Source organism: Chiloscyllium plagiosum, unplaced genomic scaffold, assembly GCF_037043375.1.
Source record: "Chiloscyllium plagiosum isolate Xiang-an unplaced genomic scaffold, Cpla_swu_hap1 HiC_scaffold_31, whole genome shotgun sequence".
NCBI classification, from domain to species: Eukaryota; Metazoa; Chordata; class Chondrichthyes; order Orectolobiformes; family Hemiscylliidae; genus Chiloscyllium; species Chiloscyllium plagiosum.
Window position 1 is genome coordinate 4,063,543 of NW_028270169.1, and position 23,417 is coordinate 4,086,959.

Below are 23,417 nucleotides of genomic sequence, written 5' to 3' on the forward strand. Positions count from 1 at the left end.
ATTCTCCAGTTACCACGAGAAGACAGGATTCAAGAGTAAGCAGGTTTGGCTAGTACGACACTGTCGGGTTAAACTAGACAACAGTCAGCAGCTTCTTCAGATTCTTCAAAAGGGCTATACTGACAATGACTAGAGAGATCAAGTGGCTACATTTTTGGATTAATACGCCACATAAGACAAATGTAAAATCCCACCTTGGGTGTTTGAGAATTTGGAAGTCGGTTGATTAAAATTCAGAAAATTAAATAACAGCATGGGTAAATACTATTCTTGAAGTTGTTGACTGGTTGTCCAAATACATCTGGCTTCCTGATATCTTTCGGGGAAAGAAATTTGCCACTTTAACTTGTAACTCCACACCAACTGTTTCAATAGGGAATTAGCAATAACACCTTACCAGGGATACCCACACCAAGACTTTTTAAAAATTATATTAAATTGCTTTCCTACAGAGCTGCACCCAACCAGTGTTGGGAAAAAGGATCATCAGCATCTCTCCCATAACACAAGGAGCTTCTTACTTGGTAATGAAGTTCTACTTTCTCTTCAAGCCAGTTCGTGTTGAGTACTCCACCTGAGGTCTGTAGTTTGGTCAACTCTTCACGGCAGGTTTCAGCCTCACACTCAGAGCGCTGGAGTTGCCGTTTCAAACCAGTGACTTCTTCCTTCATGGCCTGAAATACACCAACTTTCATCAGTTTATTTACACCACAATTTTGGGATCAAACAATTCTTATTAAGGTCTCAACTTGTTTGCAGCCAACATTAATCCTGGTGGGTTTTAAAAACCCTCAGACCCAGACTGTCTTTAAGGTCTCTGTTTGAGCATACTATAGATACATACAAGAACCTGTTTCATCAAAACATTTCCAGAGGAGGTACAAATGCAAGTTAGAATAGAGTAGAAGTTATTACCACAATGAACACACCCAGGACAAAAATGGGAATAATGGGAAACTCGCCACTAGCAAGTGTAAATATTGCACCTACAAGTGTAGGTCCGAAGCTAGGAATTCTGCAGTGATTAATTTACCTGCTGTCTTCCCAACGCCTGTCCACAGGCACAAGTCAGGAGTGTAACAGAATATTCTCCTCTTGCCTGGACAAGTGCAGCTCTAACATTCCTCAAGTTGCTTAAGTTCACCCAAGACAAAGTCATTTTCTAGATTCCCACTTCATTCATTATTTTAAACATTCATTCTCTCCGCCAGTAGCAAGTGACAGTAGTCTATACCATCAAAATACAAAGCAAAAACTCACCAAGGCATGTCCAACAGCATTTTACAAATCTGTAAACTCTGCCTACAGCTTGTAAGCACATAGGAAAAACACAACAAACTGCAAGTGAGCCTCCAAAACACACGTCATCCTCATCTGGAACTTTATTCCTTCAGTATCATTGGGTTAAAATCCTAGAGCTCCCTCCTAACACCACTATGGGTGTGTTTACATTACATGAATTCAGTTCAAGAAGGCAACTGATCACCTCTTTCTGGGTAATTAGGGATGAGAAGTGAACAGTGTCTTTGCTAGTAATGTTCACATCCCCAGAACAAAGACTGTTTTTTCTAATAAAAACAAGGGCTCATGTGAAACAGGACAGATATAGTGAAGCTTCCTTGGCACAGTCTTAAACATTGATTTAATCTCAACTCAGAATGTGAATGTGACCTCCCCACTTCCCATTAAATGGCAATTTCAGGCTGCACTGAACAATACTGTAAATTTTCAACCAGAGGGCCTCTGGACTGACTGCAGACTCAGCAGATGTGAAATAAATAATTTTCAATCCCGCGGCCTGCTGGATCAAAGGAATGAGTTGAGCGCATCTTTACATCTGTGAGCGAGAAAGTCTTACCAAAAACTCGGTGTGTTCTTTCAAATTAGTCTCCATCTGCTTATTGAATTCAAGGATTGTTTCATCCTGAAGACTTACAGCATTCTTCAAATCAGAGGTAGTCTGTGAATTAGAATAAAATCAAGCCGTCAGCCTCATTATTCACTCTCCCATCACAACAATTGATCTCGGTGAGCTGCCAGGACCTTGAATCATTGCATTCAGTTATAATGAAACTGCTCAACTGGTGTTCAGCAACCTCTGCATCGTAGTCAGAGATCAGGGAGACTGCAATGCAATGTTACAGCAACAAAGTACCCGAGACCATTGCTTTAAACTGGAACTGCCGAGACACCCTCCAGTCGCTGTAGCTTGACAACAATGTTTAAACATAGGCAATTACTAGCCACTGTCTGCAGAAATAATAGTTTAGTTTAAATGCAAAACTCAAAACAAGAGAAACAAAGAATAAAATTGGGAGAAAAATCTCCAAGTGAAACATCAATTAAATAACATAAAACCATTGTATCCTGGGTAATCGAGAAAAGAAAATTCCAGAAAAAAGAAATGATGCTTATACAGCTGAGAAGGGAGAGAAGAAAACACGGACCCCAGGAATTGAAACACAGGAGGGTGAAACGAGGACCTAGCTACAGTTACTGAGACTAAAACATTGCAGTTTGATGAGAGACAAAAAGAAGATACTGTTCTTGAAGATTGTGTTGAGGTTCATGGGAGCTGACTTGGTGAAAAAGGAAAGGAAGGGGCAGTTTAACAATAAAAAACAAATCACAGAACACAGATTTGGATCACCCTAAACGACAGGGCAGAGGTGTACATGTCCCATGCACCAAAGTCCATAACCATTTTAATTCCAGCAGAAAACCAGTTTCAGCCAATTCACAGAATTCCTTGAAACAGAGTTTCACGTGTACTTGAATGTTTCTGCACCAGTGTCTGTGTTAATCGGAGTCTTCATATAGACAAATTCACATCACATTTCTCACCTTAACATGCGCCTGAAGATCTCGGTTCAGCCTTCTGTTCTCAGTTTCCAAGGTCAGAACCTTGCTCTGTAGACTGCTCAATTCTGACCAGTTCTTGCTGAACGTGGCCCTCCGTTGCTCTCTCATTGTAGATCTGAGAGAGAAAAAAAAAGAAATGGAAGGAGCTTGAGTCCCAGAGCTCAGTTTACCACAGAATTGTTATGGTGCCAAAAAAAAGGCTATTCAGCCCATCATGTCTGCACTGGGCTTCAAATTAGCTTCATTACTAAATTCCCTATACTGATGCACATCATTTCTAACCAAATAAATATCCAATGGCCTCTTGAATGCCTCAGTTCAACCAGCCTCAAGCACATTTCCCATGCCATGTATGTTCCATGCCCTAATCATTCACTGTGTGAAAATGATGTTTCTCAATACTTTGAATCGATGCCCTCTCATTCTTGTTCCTTTTATGAGAGGAACACCTTGTCCCTATCTATTACATCTAGCCTGCTTATGGTTTCCACCTCTATGCAATATCCTCTTCAATCCAAGACAAACAGTCCCAACTTCAATCTATCCTCATCATGCAGTTTCTCATCCCTGGAACCATTCCTGTAAATTACTTAAGCCCTCTCTCCAATGTATTCACATCTTTCCTATAATGTGGCACCCACACTGTACACAATAGTCCAGCTGAAGTCTAACAAATGTTTTGTACACGTTTATCAACTCCTTGCTCTTGTACAATATGTGCCTGTTAATTACCCAAGGATACTGTGTGCTTCATGAACTGCTTTTCTAATCTGTCCTGCGACCTTTAATTATCGGTATACCAAGATCCCTCTGCTCCTGCACCCCATACCTTATATTGCCTTTCAATGTTCTTCTGACCAAAGTGCATCACTTCGTGCTTTTCTGCATTGAATTGCACCTGCCACCTACACCAACTTGTCAATCTCTTTTGGAGTTCCACAATGGTCTCCTCACAGTTTACAATTCTTCCAAGTTTGTGTCATCTGCAAACTTTGAAATAATCCCCTGCACAGTACCAACCCCTGGGGAACTCTACTACAAACCCTCCTCCAGCCTGAATAACACCCAGTGAAAATTACTCTGCTTCCTATCATTAAGCCAATTTTGTATCGACTGTTGTCCTTTATCTTTTAAAAGCCATGAGCTGTAATTTTCTTCACAATCCTGTTGTGTGCTGTTTATGGGTAGCAAAGGGAAAATAGTCGACAGTGTTCCAATGCAGGTGACTCCAGACTGTGCTCAGTAATGCCTGCATAAAATAGGCCTTTGTCATGTGCGCCTTCACTTCCAACATCTGTCTCAGCTCTTGGAGGATACACAATCCCCTCACTGAGTGCACTATAAACCATTAAGCAGAGAAAGGCTGGAGAGAAACACATGCAGTTAAAAGGCCTAACCTGGTTTGGAGAGGAGCATCTCCCTGGGGAGCTTTGGCTCCAAAGCTGGGCTGAACAGTTGGCAGATGGGGAGGATTAGAGAACCAGCAGGAGACAGATCATGCTCACTTCCCAATTTTCAGCTTCACAAATCAGACTGTGGAATTGTCCAGTGAGCAGCTAATCTGTAGTGATGTGAAGGCTCCTTGTTGTCCTAGCCTGTACTAAATTCACCAAGATCAGCTTGGACACTCCAGATGGCCTTACTGTTCATGAGATAGGGAATTGAGGGTAAGAGCAGGCTACAGCCAAGCGTCCTGTTTCTAATCTGTGTCCAGGAACCCTGGATCATGTTTTAATAAGATGGACCACAGTGAAGAAATAATAGAATAAAACTAACACACAACAGAGAATAATCTGTGATGAAAGACCAGATGTCACCAACTGGTATTAACAGTGATGCCATCAGATTAGTATCTCATCACACCGTTCGAAACTTCAATACCTGATTTCACTCATCGGTAATGAAGGCATTTCAAACTTAAGACCATAAGACATAGGAGCGGAAGTAAGGCCATTCGGCCCATCGAATCCACTCCGCCATTCAATCATGGCTGATGGGCATTTCAACTCCACTTACCCGCATTCTCCCCGTAGCCCTTAATTCCTTGTGACATCAAGAATTTATCAATTTCTGCCTTGAAGACATTTAGCGTCCCGGCCTCCACTGTACTCTGTGGCAATGAATTCCACAGCCCCACCACTCTCTGGCTGAAGAAATGTCTCCGCATTTCTGTTCTGAATTTACCCCCTCTAATTCTAAGGCTGTGTCCACGGGTCCTAGTCTCCTCGCCTAACAGAAACAATTTCCTAGTGTCCACCCTTTCCAAGCCATGTATTATCTTGTAAGTTTCTATTAGATCTCCCCTTAATCTTCTAAACTCCAATGAATACAATCCCAGGATCCTCAGCCGTTCTTCGTATGTTAGACCTACCATTCCAGGGATCATCCGTGTGAATCTCCGCTGGACACGCTCCAGTGCTAGTATGTCCTTCCTGAGGTGTGGGGACCAAAACTGGACACAGTACTCCAAATGGGGCCTAACCAGAGCTTTATAAAGTCTCAGTAGCACAACAGTGCTTTTATATTCCAACCCCCTTGAGATAATTGACAACATTGCATTCGCTTTCTTAATCACGGACTCAACCTGCATGTTTACCTTTAGAGAATCCTCAACTAGCACTCCCAGATCCCTCTGTACTTTGGCTTTACGAATTTTCTCACCGTTTAGAAAGTAATCCATGCTTCTATTCTTTTTCCCAAAGTGCAAGACCTCGCATTTGCTCACATTGAATTCCATCAACCATTTCCTGGACCACTCCTCCAAACTGTCTAGATCCTTCTGCAGCCTCCCCACTTCCTCAGTACTACCTGCCTGTCCACCTAACTTTGTATCGTCGGCAAACTTCGCTAGAATGCCCCCAGTCCCTTCATCTAGATCATTAATATATAATGTGAACAGCTGCGGCCCCAACACTGAACCCTGCGGGACACCGCTTGTCACTGGCTGCCATTCTGAAAAAGAACCTTTTATCCCAACTCTCTGCCTCCTGTCAGACAGCCAATCCTCTATCCATACCAGTAGCTCACCTCGAACACCATGGGCCCTCACCTTGCTCAGCAGCCTCCCTTGTGGCACCTTATCAAAGGCCTTTTGGAAGTCTAGGTAGACCACATCCACTGGGTTTCCCCGGTCTAACCTATTTGTCACCTCTACTAAGAACTCCAACAGGTTTGTCAGGCACGACCTCCCCTTACTAAATCCATGATGACTTGTTCTAATCCGACCCTGCTCTTCCAAGAATTTAGAAACCTCATCCTTAATGATGGATTCTAGAATTTTACCAACTTTGTAAAACAGAAATTGTGAAAGGTGATATAGTCAATCAAGTCTGGTCACTGTTGTAACATAAGAAAGACAGCAATCAATTTACACCCAGCCAGACTCCACACACAATGAAACCAATGAACAATCTGTTTTAAATCGCTAGCGGAGGGATAAGTAATGAAAAGAAAACTGGAGAGAATGCATCCGCGTTCCAAATAACGACTAGAGGTTCATTTAAATTCACTCAGAAAAGAAGACGTCTATCTGTTAAATATCTCGTACAGTAGACAACACCAGGACAGTGCAGCACTGTCCCTGGTAACCACAAGGCACCAGTGCCAACCTCAACCTTGTGCTCGAGTCTCCTGAGTGGAACTTAAACTAAGGACCTTCTCATTGGGAAGCAAGGGTCAGTGCCACCCATTGGTAGACATCAACCTTGCCTCAGTTTGTGAGACACAGAGCTACTGAACAACAGATACACCGAGCCCACGTGCTGCTAAATGCCCACACCAGAACCATTTTACAGTATTCAGTAATGCAGCAATTTTAAAGGAACTGTGAGTATTTCAAGTGCTGTACTTACATCTCTTCTTGTAGATCCTTTACCCGCAGTCGTATTACCTCAAGGAGCTTCTGGGTGGACTCTCGCAGCTCAGCCACAGTGGGCAACAAAGTATCTTCTGTTTCTATAATGGAAGAGAAATATCAAACTGAGTAACAGTTGCACAGAGCACCAAAACAGATGCTACAACAAAACCTAGTACGCGGCAGGATGTATGAGCTGGAATGAAGTCCTGGCCAAAGTTGGGATGTCTACCAGCACAAAAGGACAATAGCATTGTGTCAATAGATGTTACTAACACAGTCAGTGCAATAGTACTATAGATTCACAGTCAATTTCTCTAGCAAAGATGCTAGTCAATTAAAATAAACCAATGGGAAGGCAGATACCAAGTAGTTTGTCAGTGCAAGGATAACATATGAATGGACAATTACTCATAGGTTGCGAAAGCCAGAGAAAACATTCCTGCCAATGATGGTGTCCTGCACAAACTGAGAAGGGATAAAGGACTTGTTCCATCCTTTTTCTAATGCTCTAGACCTGCCAGTTTATTTACCCCATTACTACCACAGTGGATGTTAAATCACACCAACACCTCACCCATTTTCTTGGGAGTTATGGTGCCTTCACAAGAGTTGAGCCCAGGACAGCTTTCAATGTCAAGAGGAGCTACTTTATTACGTTCTGCAAAAAAAAAATGACAGAAGTAATGGGTACATAAATATTTAGCTTTACACAACAAACCAACATCAGCAAATCATAACATGCCACACAGCAGCAGTGGGAGACTGAAAGGCAAGATTTTGAGGAGACCTTTACAGAAATACAAAGTCAGTGAAACAGAGGATTGAGAGGAGAATCCAGAGAATGGTACTGTAATAGCTGGGAACTTGAATCAAGAAGACAACTGAGTAGGGTTCACATGGAAGCACCAGATAGAAGAACAAGTGGCCCAATGAAGTGGGATGGAGTAGGATGGGCATTGGTCACGTTAGAAGTTCATAAACATTGAGAATGTGAACGATAAGCACTGGAATGGTGCAAAATTGATGGACAGAGCACTGCAGAGTTTCTAAAAAGTGCCCAAGGAAATCAGAATATTCTGTTGTATTCCACTACATCCATTCAAAAAATTTGCAAGACATCAGCACTACTCCAACTCCAACTTCAACAACTTGAAAATCAGGAAGGCAGAGTGAGAATCATTCCCAACGTACGCTCGCACACCTTATAATGGATAAAGCAATTATCATTACAAGTGGCTTTCGTGTTTGTCAGACAAAAGGATGTTCACAATTTCACTGTAGACACTCCACATTACTGCCAGGGCAGGCATGGCACTGGCTTAGATAGAGTAAAGCTTCTTTGACACAGTCCCCATCAAACACTCCCAGAACATTTGTAGTAAGGATTGAGGAATACCCCTATGAAGATGATGGTGGCTGCTGCTTATTTGTATCAGGATCTTACCTGGTGAATTCAGCATTGTTGAACTGATGGGAGCAAAGGCACTCTGGTCGCTTCTGATGTTACACAGAGGCCCTTCGTGATGCTCTATGAACAGACCATAATATAAAAAAGACACATTTCAGCAATGCAGTAACCAAACGTTATGGTTCCATCTCAACAACAAACCTGCTTTCACATTATGGGGAAAGTGCTGCCTTATCATGGTATACACAGTTTGATCAATGCTCTCTGGCATCTCGTTCTGTTGCCATGCTCCACGTGTGAACCAAGGCAGTTGAACATTGGATAGCTATTTAACTACAATACAGAAACACACATCATAAGACAAAAACAGAATCCACAAGGGAAGAAAGAAAAGAAAATTAAAGATCAAACACATTAATAGGTGTGGTGTACCAACCACCTAATAGTGGAAGGAGGTGCAGGAAGAAACATGCAGATAAATTTAGCAAATTGAGAAAAAGCAAAAATAATCATCATGATGTATTTTAACTATGATATTAACTGGACAGAAGAGGTAGATAAAAGAAATGAGGTTCTGTCAATTTCTAACCCACATGCATGAAAACCAATAAACGCAAGATCAGCTATTGGATTTAGGAACAAGGAATGAACCACAGCAACTAAATTAAATAAAAATAATATGGGGGAACATCTTGGCAATAGTTGAGGGCAGGCAATGGTGTAGTGATAATGTCACTACACTGGCAATGCAACACCCTAGGCCAGCATCCTGGAGACATGGGTTTGAATCCCGCAGGGCAGATGGTGAAATGTGAATTCAATAAATCACAAACACTGGAAGAATGCATAAATAATGATGCTCATGACTCTTAAGAGTGTACAGCACATTGAATGATGAGATAAATAATCAAAGAGGTAATTATAAAAATATAATATAGTAAACAAACATAGATTTTAATAGAATGTAGGGATGATATGGCAGAAGCATTACTAATTAAAAGAATGGCAGATTGCCTATATTTAAGGAGAGTGGGGAGGGGAAGGAGGAGGGGAACAGAACAGATCCAAATAGTTATGTCAGTCGGCTCAACATCAATGGGAGGAAAACTAAAATCTCTACAAAAAGGGGAGAGCAGCAGAACTTTTAAGAGAAATAGAACCTGAGAAGTGAAATCTAGGAGTCACACAGATGTACAGTACAGAAACAGACCCTTCGATCCAACTCGTCCATGCCAACAAGATATCCTAAATTACTCTAGTCCCATATCTCTCTAAGCCCTCCCTTTTCATATACCCATCCAGATGCCTTTTAAATGTTGTAATTGTACCAGCCTCCACCACTTCCTTTGGCACCTCGTTCCATACATCCAACATCCTCTGCAAGAAAAAGGATGCTCCTCAGGTCCCTTTTAATTTTTTTCCCATCACCTTAAAGCCATGCCCTCTAGTTTTGGAGACCCACCCCGGGGAAAGATCTTGTCTATTTACCCTATCCATGCCCCTCATGATTTTATAAACCTCTGTAAGGTCAATGCTCCAGGGAAAACAGCCCTAGCCTATTCAGCCTATCCTTATAGCTCAAACCCTCCAACCCTGGCAACATCCTTGTAAATCTTTTCCGAAACCTTTCAAGTTTCACAACATCCTTCCTATAGCAGAATTGCACACAGTATTCCAAAAGTTGCCTAACCAATGTCCTGTACAGCCGCAACATGATCTCCCAACTCCTATACTCACTTGAACATAGAGTCATAGAGGTGTACAGCATGGAAACAGACCCTTCTGTCCGATTTATCCATGCCAACCAGATATCCTAAATTAGTCAAGCCTTATTTGCCAACATTTGGCCCATACCCCTCCAAACCCTTCCCATTCACATACTCATCCAGATGTCTTTTAAGGTGGGTGGCACGGTGGCACAGTGGTTAGCACTGCTGCCTCGCAGCGCCTGAGACCCGGGTTCAATTCCCGCCTCAGGCGACTGACTGTGTGGAGTTTGCACATTCTCCCCGTGTCTGCGTGGGTTTCCTCCGGGTGCTCCGGTTTCCTCCCACAGTCCAAAGATGTGCAGGTCAGGTGAATTGGCCATGCTAAATTGCCCGTAGTGTTAGGTAAGGGGTAAATGTAGGAGTATGGGTGGGTTGCGCTTCGGCGGGTCGGTGTGGACTTGTTGGGCCGAAGGGCCTGTTTCCACACTGTAATGTAATGTAATGTAATGTAATCTAATCTAAATGCTGTAATTGTACCAGCTGCCACCACTTCCTCTGGGGGAAAGAATTACAAGCACCCTAAGGGGCACTTTTTCTCACCAAGGGTGGTTAGTGTATGGAATGAGCTGTCTGGTTTGATTTTTTTTGAGTAGGCAACAGAGTAGATAAACTCATGAAGTTGATGCAATTTATCTTGATTTTCAAAAGGCTTTCAATAAGGTGCCCCATAATGTACTAATAGAAGGTCAGAAACTATGGAATTATGGACCATGCAGCTAGCTCAAGACAAAAATCTAGACAGCATGTGCAAAACGGCATAGAAGTGTATGATGGGAGATATCCAGAGCAGCAGAGGAGAAATGCTGTTTCACAAGCATCAATGGTGAGATACTATTGCTACCCTCAATTTACATTTATCAATATGGCTTCAGGAATTAAACAATTTCTAAATTTGTGAATGACGTTTTGGCTGTTTGGGTTGCTGGAGCAGATAGCTAGTCAATACTGAGATCTGAAAACTAGAAAGTGACATTAATAAAGTTATACAAACTTGCACAAATAATTGTCAAATTAAATTGAACAAACAAATATACAAGTTTTGAGAGGAAGAATGGGGAAGTCACATTTCTTGGAAGGTTAGAGAGTGTAGGTGGGGTAAGAGAAACACTAAGATTGTGCTGGACAAATACAATAATCACTACATTCAGTCACCATACCCTAAGCAGAATGTAAACCAAACACTGCGCTTTATTTGTAGGGATAGCATTGAAAAGTTGGCAAGTGACACTAAACCTGTATCAATTTTGACTCGAACGTATAGTGTATGATGTACAGTGTTGCTGTAAAAGATTAGGGAGTGGCCAGTATAGGCCTTTATTTTAAGGCCTTTCAGAATTTTAATCAAGTGGATGCAAAGAGACTGCTTCCTCTCCATCCCCAATACACAATGATTCCAGTTTTGCCAGTGTTCCTCAACATCACATTCCGTGAAATGCAGCCTTGATGTCAAGGGCTGTCACTCTCATCTCCCCTCTGGAATTCATCGCTTTTGTCCATGTTTGAACCAAAGCTGTAATGGGCTCTAGCAGAACCCAAACTGGGCATCACTGAGCAGGCTAACTCTGAGTAGGTGCTGCTTGATCGCACTACTGATGAACCTTCCATCACTTTACTGATAATCGTGTGTAGACTGAGAGGGTGGTAATTGGCCAGATTGGATGTGTCCTGCTTTTTGAGTACAGGACAAAAACTTGTGCACTTTTCCACATTGTCAGGCATTGCCAGTGTTGCTGGAAGTGGGGAATATTCCATCACACTCCTGATTTGTGCCTTGTAGATAGTGAGCAGGCTTTCGGAAGTCAGGAGGTGATTGCAGCCACTGTGTTTATATGGTGCATCGAGTTGAGTTTCTGATCAATGGTAACCCCCAGGATGTCGATACCGGAGGATTCAGTGATGGTAACATCATTGAATGTCAAGGGGTATTGGTTAGATTGTCTCTTGTTGGTGATGATCATTGTCTGGCATTTGTGTGGTGTAAATGTTATTTGCCTCTTGTCAGCCCAAGCCGGGATATTGTTCAGAGCTTGTTGCATTTGAACATAGACTGTTTCAATATCTGAGGAGTCACGAGTGGTGCTAAACATTGTGAGATCATCAGCAAACATTCCCACTTCTCACCTTATGATGGAGGGAAGGTCATTGATGAAGCAGCTGAAGATGGTTGGGCCTAGGACACTACCTTGAGGAACTCCTGGAGAGATCTCCTGGAACAGTGATGACTAACCTCCAACAACCACAACCATCTACCTATGTGTCAGGTATAACTCCAACCAGCAGAAAATTGTCCCCGACACACATTGATTCCAGTTTTGCTAGGATTCAATGATGCCACACTCTGCCGAATGCAGCCTTGATGTCACTTGCTGTGTGCAGTATTTAGCTGCAAACCAAAGTTCCCTGTAAACTGCCTTGAAGACATTGAATAGGTTTTATTTTATTCTGTGCACAGAGAGGAAGAGAGTTTAATTGTGAGCAAAATCCTTAAAAGGAGATCCTCACCTTGCCATTCAAATCCAGAGAAAGTATCAAACCCACCCTACACTTCATTTCTCAGCTCTTCCCATGGATTTACCTTCACTGGCTTTGGCACTCTCTTTCACTTCCTTTGCTGTCTCCTCCTGTGCTTGGTTTCCTGGGAGTAGTTGGTTAGTCTTTGCAATGGCCACTGGATGATTCTTAAGAAAACAAAATAATCATATCACAGGAATATCAAGCAAGACACTGATTCTGGTCTACCTCTGTGCTGTTATTTGTATCAGATGCTAACTTTGTCTCAGGTAGAGGATTGCGTCAAGTTCTGGGTGCCACACTTCAGGAAGGACAAGGCGGCATTGGAGAGAGGTGCAAACAGCCTGGAGGTATGAGAACACCTTCAAGCCCTGCAACACTTCAGTATCTGTGAAATTATTAGTTCCCTTGAGATTTGCATTCTTTCAATCTGTCCTGAGAGAAGATGAAAGCTTTGGACAACTCCAGGTCTCTTTTCAACAATACTGGAGTTCCACATCACCAAATGACACTCATTTGTGTCAACAGCTTTAACACGATAATGCACCAAGGCTCTTCAGAGGAACAGAGTTTGACATGGGCCAACATAGTCACCTGTCCTAATATCTCTCTCACAGTTAGAGCTAGGTTTCATGGAGCACCTTCAAAAGGAAGAGTGGAAGATTTTGGGAGGTAATTCCAGAGGTCAGGGCTCAGGCAAGCTGAACGCACGAGCAGGAATGCTGAAGAGACCTGAATTGGAGATGCAGAGTTCTGAGGTTAATAAGGAGGGTGAAAGCAAAAACAAGGAAGGGTGAGACAGCAGAGGAATTGGAAAACAGGACAGAGAGACTGGAATACAGTGTGCAGCAGTGAACCACAGGGATCAATCCTGGGTCCCTCATTGTTTGCCATATTCAGAAGTGATGTAGATGAGCTCCTCGTTAAGAGGAAGAAGGAAGCTTATTTAGGGGAAGAAGGAAGGGTCTGGCACAGCTTTAGAGGATTACAGGATAGCTAGGAAAGAACTCACAAATGGACTGAGGAGAGCGAGGATGGGGCATGAAAAGGCCTTGGTGAGAAGGATTAGAGAAAGCCCAAAGGGCTCCACACTGATATGAGGAATAAGAGAATGATCAGAGAGAGGGTGGGGCTGATCAGGGATAGTGGAGGGAACTTGTGCCTGGAGTCTGAAGAGGTAGGGGAGGCCCTAAATGAGTTTTTTTGCTTCAGTATTCACGAGAGAGAGACCTTGTGGATAGTGAGAACACGGTGGACCAGTTTAATAGGCTTGAACAGATTGATATTGAGGAAGTAGATATGCTGGAAATTCTGGGAAGCATCAAAATAGATAAGTCCCCAGGGCCAGACCAGATATATCCAAGTTTACTACAGGAAGCAAGAAGTGAGATTGCTGTGCCTCTGGCGACGATCTTTGCATGCTCGCTCTCCATGAGAGTAGTACCAGATGATTGGAGGGAGGCAAATGTTGTTCCTCTGTTCAAGAAAGGGAATAAAGGAAATCCCTGGCAATTACAGACCAGCCAGTCTTGAGTCTGTGGTAAGCAAGGTACTGGAAAAGATTCTGAGAGATAGGATTTATGACTATTTGGAAAAAAAGATTGATTAAAGATAGTCAGCATGGCTTTGTGAGGGGCAGGTCATGCCTCACAAACTGAATTGAGTTCTTTGAGGATGTGACGAAGGTTGAGCAGTCAATGTGGTGTATATGGATTTCAGCAAAGCATGTGTCTTTTCCCTGGGGTAGGGGAGACCAGAACTAGAGGGCATAGGTTTAGGGTGAAAGGGGAAAGATATAAAAAAGGACTAAGGGGCAACCTTTTCACGCATAGGGTGGTGCGTGGATGTAATGAGCTGCGAGAGGAAGTGGTGGAGGCTTATACAATTGCAGCATTTAAAAGACATCTAGTTGGGTATATGAATAGGAAGGGTTTAAAGGGATATGGGCCAAGTGCTGGCAAATGGGACCAGGTTAGGTTAGGATATCTGGTTGGCATGGACAAGTTGGCCCAAAGTTTCCGGGCTGTACATCTCTATGACTCTATTTGTTAAGGTTCCCCACAGTAGGTTCATTCAGAAAGTTGGGAGGTATGGGATACAGGGAAATTTAGCTGTCTGGATACAGAATTGGCTGGCAGAAAGAAGACAGCGAGTGGGAGTGGATAGAAAGTATTCCTCCTAGAGGTCGGTGGCCAGTGGTGTCCCGCAGGGATCGGTTCTTGGGTCTCTGCTCTTTGTAGTCTTTATAAATGACTTAGATGGAGAAATGGTAGGGTGGGTTAGTAACTTTGCCATTAGCAAAGTTCGGTGGTGTTGTAGGTGGTATTGAGGACTACTGCAGGCCACAGCAAGACATTGACAGGATGCAGAGCTGGGCTGAGAAGTGGCAGATGGAGTTCAACCTGGATGAATGTGAAGTGATTCATTTTGGAAGGTCGAATTTGAATGCTGAATACAGTGATAAAGACAGGATTCTTGGCAGTGTGGAGGAACAGAGGGATCTTGAGGTGCACATACATAGATCCCTCAAAGTTGCCACCCAAGTTGATGGGGTTAAGGCGGCGTATAGTGTTTTGGCTTTCATTAACAGAGGAATTGAGTTTAAGAGCCACGAGGTTATGCTGCAGTCTATAAAATCATGATTAAACCACACTTGGAATATTGTGTCCTGTTCTGGTCGCCTCATTATAGGAAATGACGTAGATGCTTTAGAGACAGTGCAGAGGAGATTTATTAGGATGCTGTCTGGATTGGAGGGCTTATCTTATGAAGAGAGGTTGAGTCAGCTATGGCTTTTCACACAGGAGAGAAGAAGGAAGAGAAGGGACTTGATAGAAGTATACAAGGTAATGAGAGGCATAGGTAGATAGCCAGAGACATTTTCCCCAGGGCAGAAATAGCTGTCACAAGGCGCATAATTTTAAGGTGTTTGGAGGAAGGTATTGGGGAGATGTCAGAGGTAGATTATTTACACAGAGAGTGGTGGGTGTGTGGAATTCACTGCCAGCGATGGTAGTAGAGTCAGAGACATTAGGGACTTTTAATCAACTGCTGGACAAGCACGTGGATGGCAGTAAATTGAGGGGTGTGTAGGTTAGGTTGATCTTGCATTAAGATAAATGCTTTGCAAAATATCATGGCTGAATGGCCTGTACCGTGCTGTTCTCTGTTCTATAAGAAGGTTGGGGTATGGGGCAGAGGCAGTGGTATTGATAGTAGGGAAGTTTGCAGATGACACAGAGGAGGAAGGTGTTAGGTTACAGGAAGGTATAAATGGATTGGTCAGATGGCAAATCAGTGGCTGATGAAATTTAACCCTGGATAAGTGTGAGGTGATACACTTTGGAAGAAGAGACAGGGGACTACTGAAATGAATGGCAGGACACAAGGAAGCTCAGAGGAACAGAAGGATCTTGGGACGTACAGGATTTCTTAATGAAGGGCTTTTGCCCAAAACGCCGATTTTACTGCTCCTCGGATGCTGCCTGAACTGCTGTGCTTTTCCAGCACCACTCTAATCTAGACTCTGGTTTCCAGCATCTGCAGTCATTGTTTTTACCATGTACAGGATTGGTTAGGCCACAGCTGGAGTTGCGCATGCAGTTCTGGTCATCACACTAGGGGAAGGATGTGACTGCACTGGGAGGGAGTGCAGAGAATATTCACCACTACCATTCACCGGAATACAGCATTTCAGCTACAGCGGGACACTGGCTAAGCTCGGATTGCTTTCTTTGGAGCAGAGAGACTGAAAAGGGGGGGGGGTTGCAGAGGTGGACCTGACAGTGGTGTGTAAGATTATAAAGGGCTATAGAAAGAGAGAAGAGAAATCAAGGAATCAACAACAAGGGGGCATAATTTGAAGGTGAAAGGCAGGCAGTCTAGAGGCTATTGGAGGATAAAAGATTTCTCCCACAGGGTGGTGGGGGTCTGAAATGCTTGAGAATAGATGAGTCAGAAAACCTCATGACCCTTAAAACATACTAGGATGAGCACAGGAAGTGTTATAATATTCAAGTCTACAGGCCTAGCGCAGGAAAGTAGACCAGTGCAGGTAGTAGTGCATCTCTGGTGGCACACAGACTTGATGGATCAAAAGGCCTCTTCTATACTGAATGATTCTGTGGATGAGAATTTTCTAAACGGAAGTGTATCTGGAGCAGGAGTCACTGTTGGTCAGTGAACACAGGAGTAGTGATGGGTAAATGGAAACCAATTGTGAGTTAGGAGATGGCAGCAGAGCTTTAGGTGGAAAATACGAGACCAGGAATCTATGGGAATAGTCAATTCTGTGGATGAGATTTTCAGCAGATGAGCTGAGACAGTGGCTGAGAAGGACAATGCTACAGCAGTGCAAGGAAGTGGGTTTTGTTGATGGAGGGAAAGACAATAATATCCAAATCCAAATACATTGTCCAGTGAGTCACTGGGCAGTCATCAGCACAGTGATCCTCCTCACAATTTGGGTTTTCAGGAACCATACTGTGCCTTCTGCTCCCAGGAAGACCACAGCTACATGAAGAATCCAAGCAACAGGAGACCCACCTGATGCCAGTTCTTTATAGTGGCTCCAGCTGACTTGATGACCTCTTGTATTTGAGCCTTCAGAGCAGAGATCTCTACCGTGGCCTGGTTCATCTGTTGTCCCATCTCTAGCAACATCCCTCGTGCATCCTCCTTAACTGTATCCAGGTTCCTTTGGCACTCCTCACATTTAGCCCTGACATTTTGGAAACAGACAGACAGACTCCTGTTTTACTAGTATACCAAATGAGGATTGCACAGGATTGGGGGCTCGTTCACATTCAGTCAATGTCAGAGTACAGGTCGCCTCCCAAATGCCAGGACATTGCTTCAAAGGTATTCCACTCGTAGCTTACTGACCTCCCCCTGCAACCTCCACTGTTCCCAGTAACCTCTATGCTAAAGATTCTCTCCTCTTTTATAAATTATTCAATGCCCCATCCCACCTTATTGCTGTAATCATTTCCAGCCCTTTCCCTCCGCCATCTGGCCCTAAAAATCAGCCCCCCCCCCCCAATCACTCCATCATACTGCCCTCAAGACCATAAGACATAGGAGCAGAAATTAGGCCATTCAGCCTAATGAGTCTGCAATGCCATTCAATCATGGCTGTTAAGTTTCTCAACCCCATTCTCCCACTTTCTCCCAGTAACCCTTGATCCTTAAGAACCTCTCTCTCTCAGTCTTAAATATACTCAGTGACCTGGCCTCCACAGCCTTCTGTGGCAATGAAATCCATAGATTCCCCACTCTCTGGCTGAAGAAGTTTCTCCTTATCTCCGTTCTAAAAGGCCTTCCCTTTACTCTAAGGCTGTGCCTTCAGGTCCTAGTCTCTCCTACCAATGGAAACACCTTCCCAACATCCACTCTGTCCGGGCTATTCAGTATTCTGCATGTTTCAATTAGTTGCCCCCCCCTCATCCTTTAAACTCCATCAGGTACAGACCCAGAGACCTCAAACATTCCTGATATGTTAAGCTTTTCATTCCTGGGACCATTCTCGTGAACCTCCTCTGGACACGCTCCAGGGTCAGTACATCCTTCTTGAGATATGGGGCCCAAAACCATGCACAATACTCCAAATATGGTCTGACCAGAGCCTTGTAGAGCCTCAGACGTACATCCCTGCTTTTATATTCAAGTCCTCTCAAAATGAATGCCATCATTGCATTTGCCTTCCTAACTACTGACTCACCCTGCAAGTTTACCTTGAGAGAATCCTCGACTAGAACTCTCAAGTCTCTTTGCACTTCGGATTTCTGAATTTTCTCCCCAGTTAGAAATCAGTCCAGCCTCTATTCTTCTGACCAAAGTACCAACACCTTCCCATGTTGTACTTCACCTGCCAATTCTTTGCCCAATCCTTCCTTACCTTTAGAAGAAATCAAAACACACAAACAGGAGCCTCCTCAGTGAGACGCTAGATAGGTTTTCCACAGTCAGCTCCAATGTAATTTATGCAGACATTTGTTTACAACCTTACTGTGGAACAGTGTTCCAATGAAACACCAGAGGTCACTAATCAATTCTATCCATTGAACCCTGTGCCGTAGTTGGATGACTACAGTTCTCTCTGACTCCATGCACAGGAACACTCAAACATTGTTCTGGGAAAGGGTAGGGTCAGGGAGTCTGCTCGCTAGCTCACTCACCGCAGCTCCTCACACTGCAGGTTGCGATCATGCAGGAGGCGGATGTGTTCACTGAGCTGCCCCTCCATCTCCAGCAAATGCTCACGGGACACCTTCAGCTCCTGCTCCATAAACTGGTTCAAGTGAACAGAACAAAAAGATATTCAAGGGTTTACATTTGCAAGAAATCTCCCTAAGTAGCAAACCCAGTGATTCCACGGTCCAAGCCACGCAGTGTTGTGTTGCACCAACTTATAAAAGTGACAGTCTTTCTGCTCCAACCAGCCTGTCTCATACAGTCACGGTACATTAACAGCACCTTACTGTAGACCTCCCCAATCCAAGGCAAAAGAATTCTTCCAGGATAGGCAAGACAAAACTATTCCTGGGGATAGACAATTACAAAGTCTTTGGGCAGGTGGTGGGGGTTTGAGGGTGGGCTACAAATGAAAAAAAATTTTTTCCAAGTAACCAGACCTAATCTAAGAGATCACTTTGATCCTAATTTAGATCCAAGGGAATCAACCTCTTCTACAAGTCGATTCTCGGGATATCCACCTGTTTGCCCAGTGAGCCGGAGTATCGAGTCCCTGCTCATCCTTACTCACAAATCCCAAAGTCAGTCCACATGTCAGAAATATGGAGGAATACTCCCCAATTGCCAGGATGGGTACAGCTCCAACAATATTCATAAATCCCAGGACAAAAGCAGCCACTCAACTGACAGCCCATTCACCACCTTCAACATTCACTTTCTCCACCATTGATGTACTGTGAAAGCAGCAAGTCCCATCTACCAAGATCCATTGCAGCAACTCACCAATACACCTTCAAAATCCACATCCATTATCACCTACATGGACAAGGGCAACAGATGGGAACACCACCATCTGCAAGCTCCTGTCCCAGTCACTCACCAGCCTCACTTAGAACTGTAATGCCTTCACTGCATTGGGTCAAAATCTTGGAACACCCTCTAACTTACATCACATGCACTACAGTGTTTCGAGAAAGTGCCTCATCATCATCATCATCACTATGTCAAATGTCAATAAGAGATGGGTAATAAATGCTGGTCTAGCCAGTCAATTCCATGAACTAATAAAAAGCGTTATATTAATCAGGACAATCTCCTCATAACCTCCTTTGCTGCTACTCTAGTTGACTCAGTACAGACCAGGGAACAAACTAGCATCCTTTCCTATATGGCTGACCAACACACAAGGAATCAGGAATGTGTGATCACAGCGTGCAAACTCCTGGTGGTAACAGTGGGAATAGTGGTGCTGAGATCCTGGTTTCACTTACTCAGCAAGCGAGACAAGACAGACACATTGGGCTGAGGCCTATCTACACAAAGAATGGCTCCGACAACACAGAAATCACAGATTACAGGAGACCATTTGGCCTGTGTTGTTGCTTTGAAAGAGATGCTGGCGTTTAGTCCCAGAACTGTTTTATATTCATTACCTATCCAGATTCCAAAAACTTCCCAGTAGAATTCTCATCTCCTGTCACTCCTTTTGCTAACCGACTTTAAATCTGTTACCACTGGTTTTGACTCTTCTGCCAAAGGGAATAATTTTTCTCTCTATTCTCAAAATTTCTCATCTTACAAAACATTTCAATTCGCAAATTATTTTAAAAGTTCTGAATGCAATTTCACGTCATCTTCAATACAGCCACAGGTTCCAAAGCTGTTCACCCAAAGGATGATGAGAGGAGGCTAGAAAGTGACCAGCAGAGTTAACATTAGGTTTTCTGAAACTTTTGAAAGGTGAATGCAGGAGAGTGTAATGGAGAAGACAAAGTAAGTCAAAGATATACAAAGAGAGAGAAAGAGGGTTCTCGGGTGTGATGTTGGATCAGAAGATAGTATCACAATTAAGGGAGAGTATGCAATTATGCAGCAAATCAGTTGAGAGATCAGATGTCACAGAGTGCTTGGAGGCCGGAGGAGGTCACAATGAGAGACTGAAAGACAACAACAGAGGGACTGAAACAAAAAAAGCAACTGGGTAAATTCGATGCACCATGGGAGCCAGGATATCAGGACTCTTGGAAGACTGGACAACTCAAACAGCAGCACCTAGCACAGGATAAAGAATGTACCATCACAGCAACAAATCCAATTTGCTCAAGATAGGGTTCAATATAGACAGAACAAAGCCAAGTCTGTTAAAGATGCAGATTTTAAACGTTATGCACAAAGCATTAATTGCCTCCACTCCAGGTTTCATTAGATTAGATTAGATTCCCTACAGTGTGGAAACAGGCCCTTCAGTCTAACAGGTCCACACCGACCCTCTGAAGAGGAACCCACCCAGACACATTTCCCTCTGACTAATGTACCTAAGACTATGCGCAATTTAGCATGGCCAATTCACCTGGCCTGCACATCTTTGGATTGGGGGAGGAAACCAGAGCACCTGGAGGAAACCCATGCAGACACGGAGAGAATGTACAAACCCCACACAGACAGATGCCTGAGGCTGGAATCGAACCTGGGTCCCTTGGTGCTGTGAGGCAGCAGTGTTAACCACTGAACACCGTGCTGCCCCCGTGTCATGAACCAGTTAGACTCTTTCATTTTGAATTAGGTTTAACCAGTGATGTTTAAAGAAGCCATATATTCCTAAAAGCTCATCTGTGCCAATAATTGGAGCATAACCCAGTTTCCTGGGAGAAGCTCCTGAGATTCAGGCCATCGCTCTAGAGTACAGGCCAGAAGTAGGTCAGGCTAAAAATGACAGGAGCCCATCTTGAAGAATATGGGTATAGGAGAGGATGTGAAAATGCAAATCCAGTTACAGACAGATTAAATGCCAGCAGCCCCTACTGAGGTTTTGCAATCTTTTGTAATTTTAGTCAGATAAAATGTATAATTTAAAAGCAGACACAAGAGAACTGAAGAGAATGGAAATCAAGAGAAAGAGGTCATGGAAGCTGCAGGGTCTAAATAAGGAATCATAGGGAGAGGTGCTCAGGTATAAAACTGGTATTACACATGACAGGCGTGGGGGTGAGAAGGGGATAGGAAGAAAGCTCTTCATTGTGTCATTTGCACAGAAGGAGAGGCCTTTCTGCCAACTGAGTCCATACCAGCCACCAGAGCAATGCAGTCAGATTCAATCCCTTGTTCTATTTCCATACAAATACTGCTCTCAGCATCCATCACAGGACCACCCACTTGTTGCTTTAGCAGCTCCACATCCATTCAAATGTTCAGGACCTCTGAACCATAGCTGAGCTTTCACCAACTCCCCAAAATCCCATAGCACTCGACGCTCTGATGGTCAACAACACTTCCTCCCTCTAAACGCCAGCTTTACCATTGGACCAGTTATAGTAAAATATCTTCACATCCTTCAGGAGAGATACCGTAGTCCAGCTAGGGGTGTCTAACTAAGTGCCTGGCCACTGTTCCTATAGGTACACAGAGGGTTCAAGCATGACCAAGTCTCACCGCCTAGCCCTACTGCACCACAAATGTCACACTAGTGTTGGGATTTAATAAAATTGAATTGTACAGCTGCCTTCCCATGCAATCCACCACCGTCCATCATGCTTTGGTTGTTTCTCACTTACCTTGTTATAGTCTGCTATCAACGCAGCCTCGGCTCGGGTATCGGACAGTTCTTGTAGCTCCTCATCTTTAAGTGCCAGAGCCTTAGTTAAGCGGGTGACCTCAGCCTCAGACAGCTCTAAAGCTTCCTTCTCCTGCTTTAGTTTATTTATAGCTTCTTCCAGACTGAGGGAAAAACATAACATGCCAATTAAAAAGACAAAACAATTTTTAAAAATACATACAATTAAACAAAATGTGGCTAAAGTATAGAGCTTGCTCTTTATTCCACATTTTAAAAATATCAATTCCAATTTTGAACTGTTTGATGGACCTATAATCTAAGCTTTTGAGGTAAACAAAGTTCTAGATTTCCACTCCTTTTTGCCCTTTACAGGAATAAAGTCTTCCTGATACTATCCCAAATATCCCATGTCAATTAAAGGGCCATCTCTCACTCTAACAGATATTCTGTTTAGGATACATACAGCCAGGGAAAATGGCTTCTCAGGGGAATGCAGAGACAGCAAAGTCTGCATTTCCAGGAAAAGCTCAGCTGTATGAGAGGGGTTGAGGTGCGAGAGCAATACTGACAGGGGATTCTATTCTAGGGAGAAACAAATTGATGTTTCTGCAGCTGCAGACATAAAACTAGAATGGTGTCTTGCTTCCCTGGTCACTGAGCAACTGGAGGAAAGTCTGAGTGGACAGGGAATACAGCCAGAGATCATGGTCCATGCCAGTATCAAAAGTAGAGAGGGGAATGAAGTCTTGCAAACACAATATAGGGAGATAGGAAATAAATGAAAACAGACGTCAAAAGGCACCAATTTGAGGATTATTCACATGCAAAGTGCTAACGAAATCAGAAACAGGACAATAGACAAAATTGAGGTTTCTCCAACAGTACAGTCCAAAGATAGGTGGATTGGCCATGGGAAATGCAGGGTTACAGGGATAGGGTTAGGGGGGGTGGAAATCCGTGGGAAGCACTTTGGACAGCACTATGGACTCTGTGGGCCAAATGGTCTCTTTCCACACTGTGGGGATTCTATGATTCTATTCAATAAAATGGTGCAGAAAGAAAGGATTAAGATTCTTGGGACATTGGAAGCAATTCTGGGGAAGATGAGACTTGTACAAGCTGGATGGGGTTGTACCCCAGCAGAACCAGGGCTAATAGCATTGGAGGGACAGTCATTAGTACATGGAGAGGGTTTAAACCAGAGTGGCACTGGGACAGAAACCTGAGCTGGCTGAAAAAAAGAGAAACAAGGATGGAAATGAAAGA

The 23,417-nt window shown here is 43.5% G+C and overlaps 1 protein-coding gene across 1 annotated transcript in view; it reads right to left on the reverse strand.

Moving 5' to 3' along the window:
• Nucleotides 1-23,417, reverse strand: part of spag5 (sperm associated antigen 5) — a 50,274-nt gene that overhangs the window by 7,599 nt on the left and 19,258 nt on the right. Inside the window, exons 9-18 of the mRNA XM_043718086.2 lie at nucleotides 22,150-22,312; nucleotides 18,583-18,695; nucleotides 16,952-17,126; nucleotides 12,471-12,573; nucleotides 8,163-8,246; nucleotides 7,293-7,376; nucleotides 6,714-6,816; nucleotides 2,845-2,977; nucleotides 1,859-1,960; nucleotides 522-674 (exon numbers count right to left, since the gene is read on the reverse strand). Of these exons, the coding sequence (XP_043574021.2) occupies nucleotides 522-674; nucleotides 1,859-1,960; nucleotides 2,845-2,977; nucleotides 6,714-6,816; nucleotides 7,293-7,376; nucleotides 8,163-8,246; nucleotides 12,471-12,573; nucleotides 16,952-17,126; nucleotides 18,583-18,695; nucleotides 22,150-22,312 (1,213 nt within the window). The remainder of the gene's footprint in view (nucleotides 1-521; nucleotides 675-1,858; nucleotides 1,961-2,844; nucleotides 2,978-6,713; nucleotides 6,817-7,292; nucleotides 7,377-8,162; nucleotides 8,247-12,470; nucleotides 12,574-16,951; nucleotides 17,127-18,582; nucleotides 18,696-22,149; nucleotides 22,313-23,417) is intronic.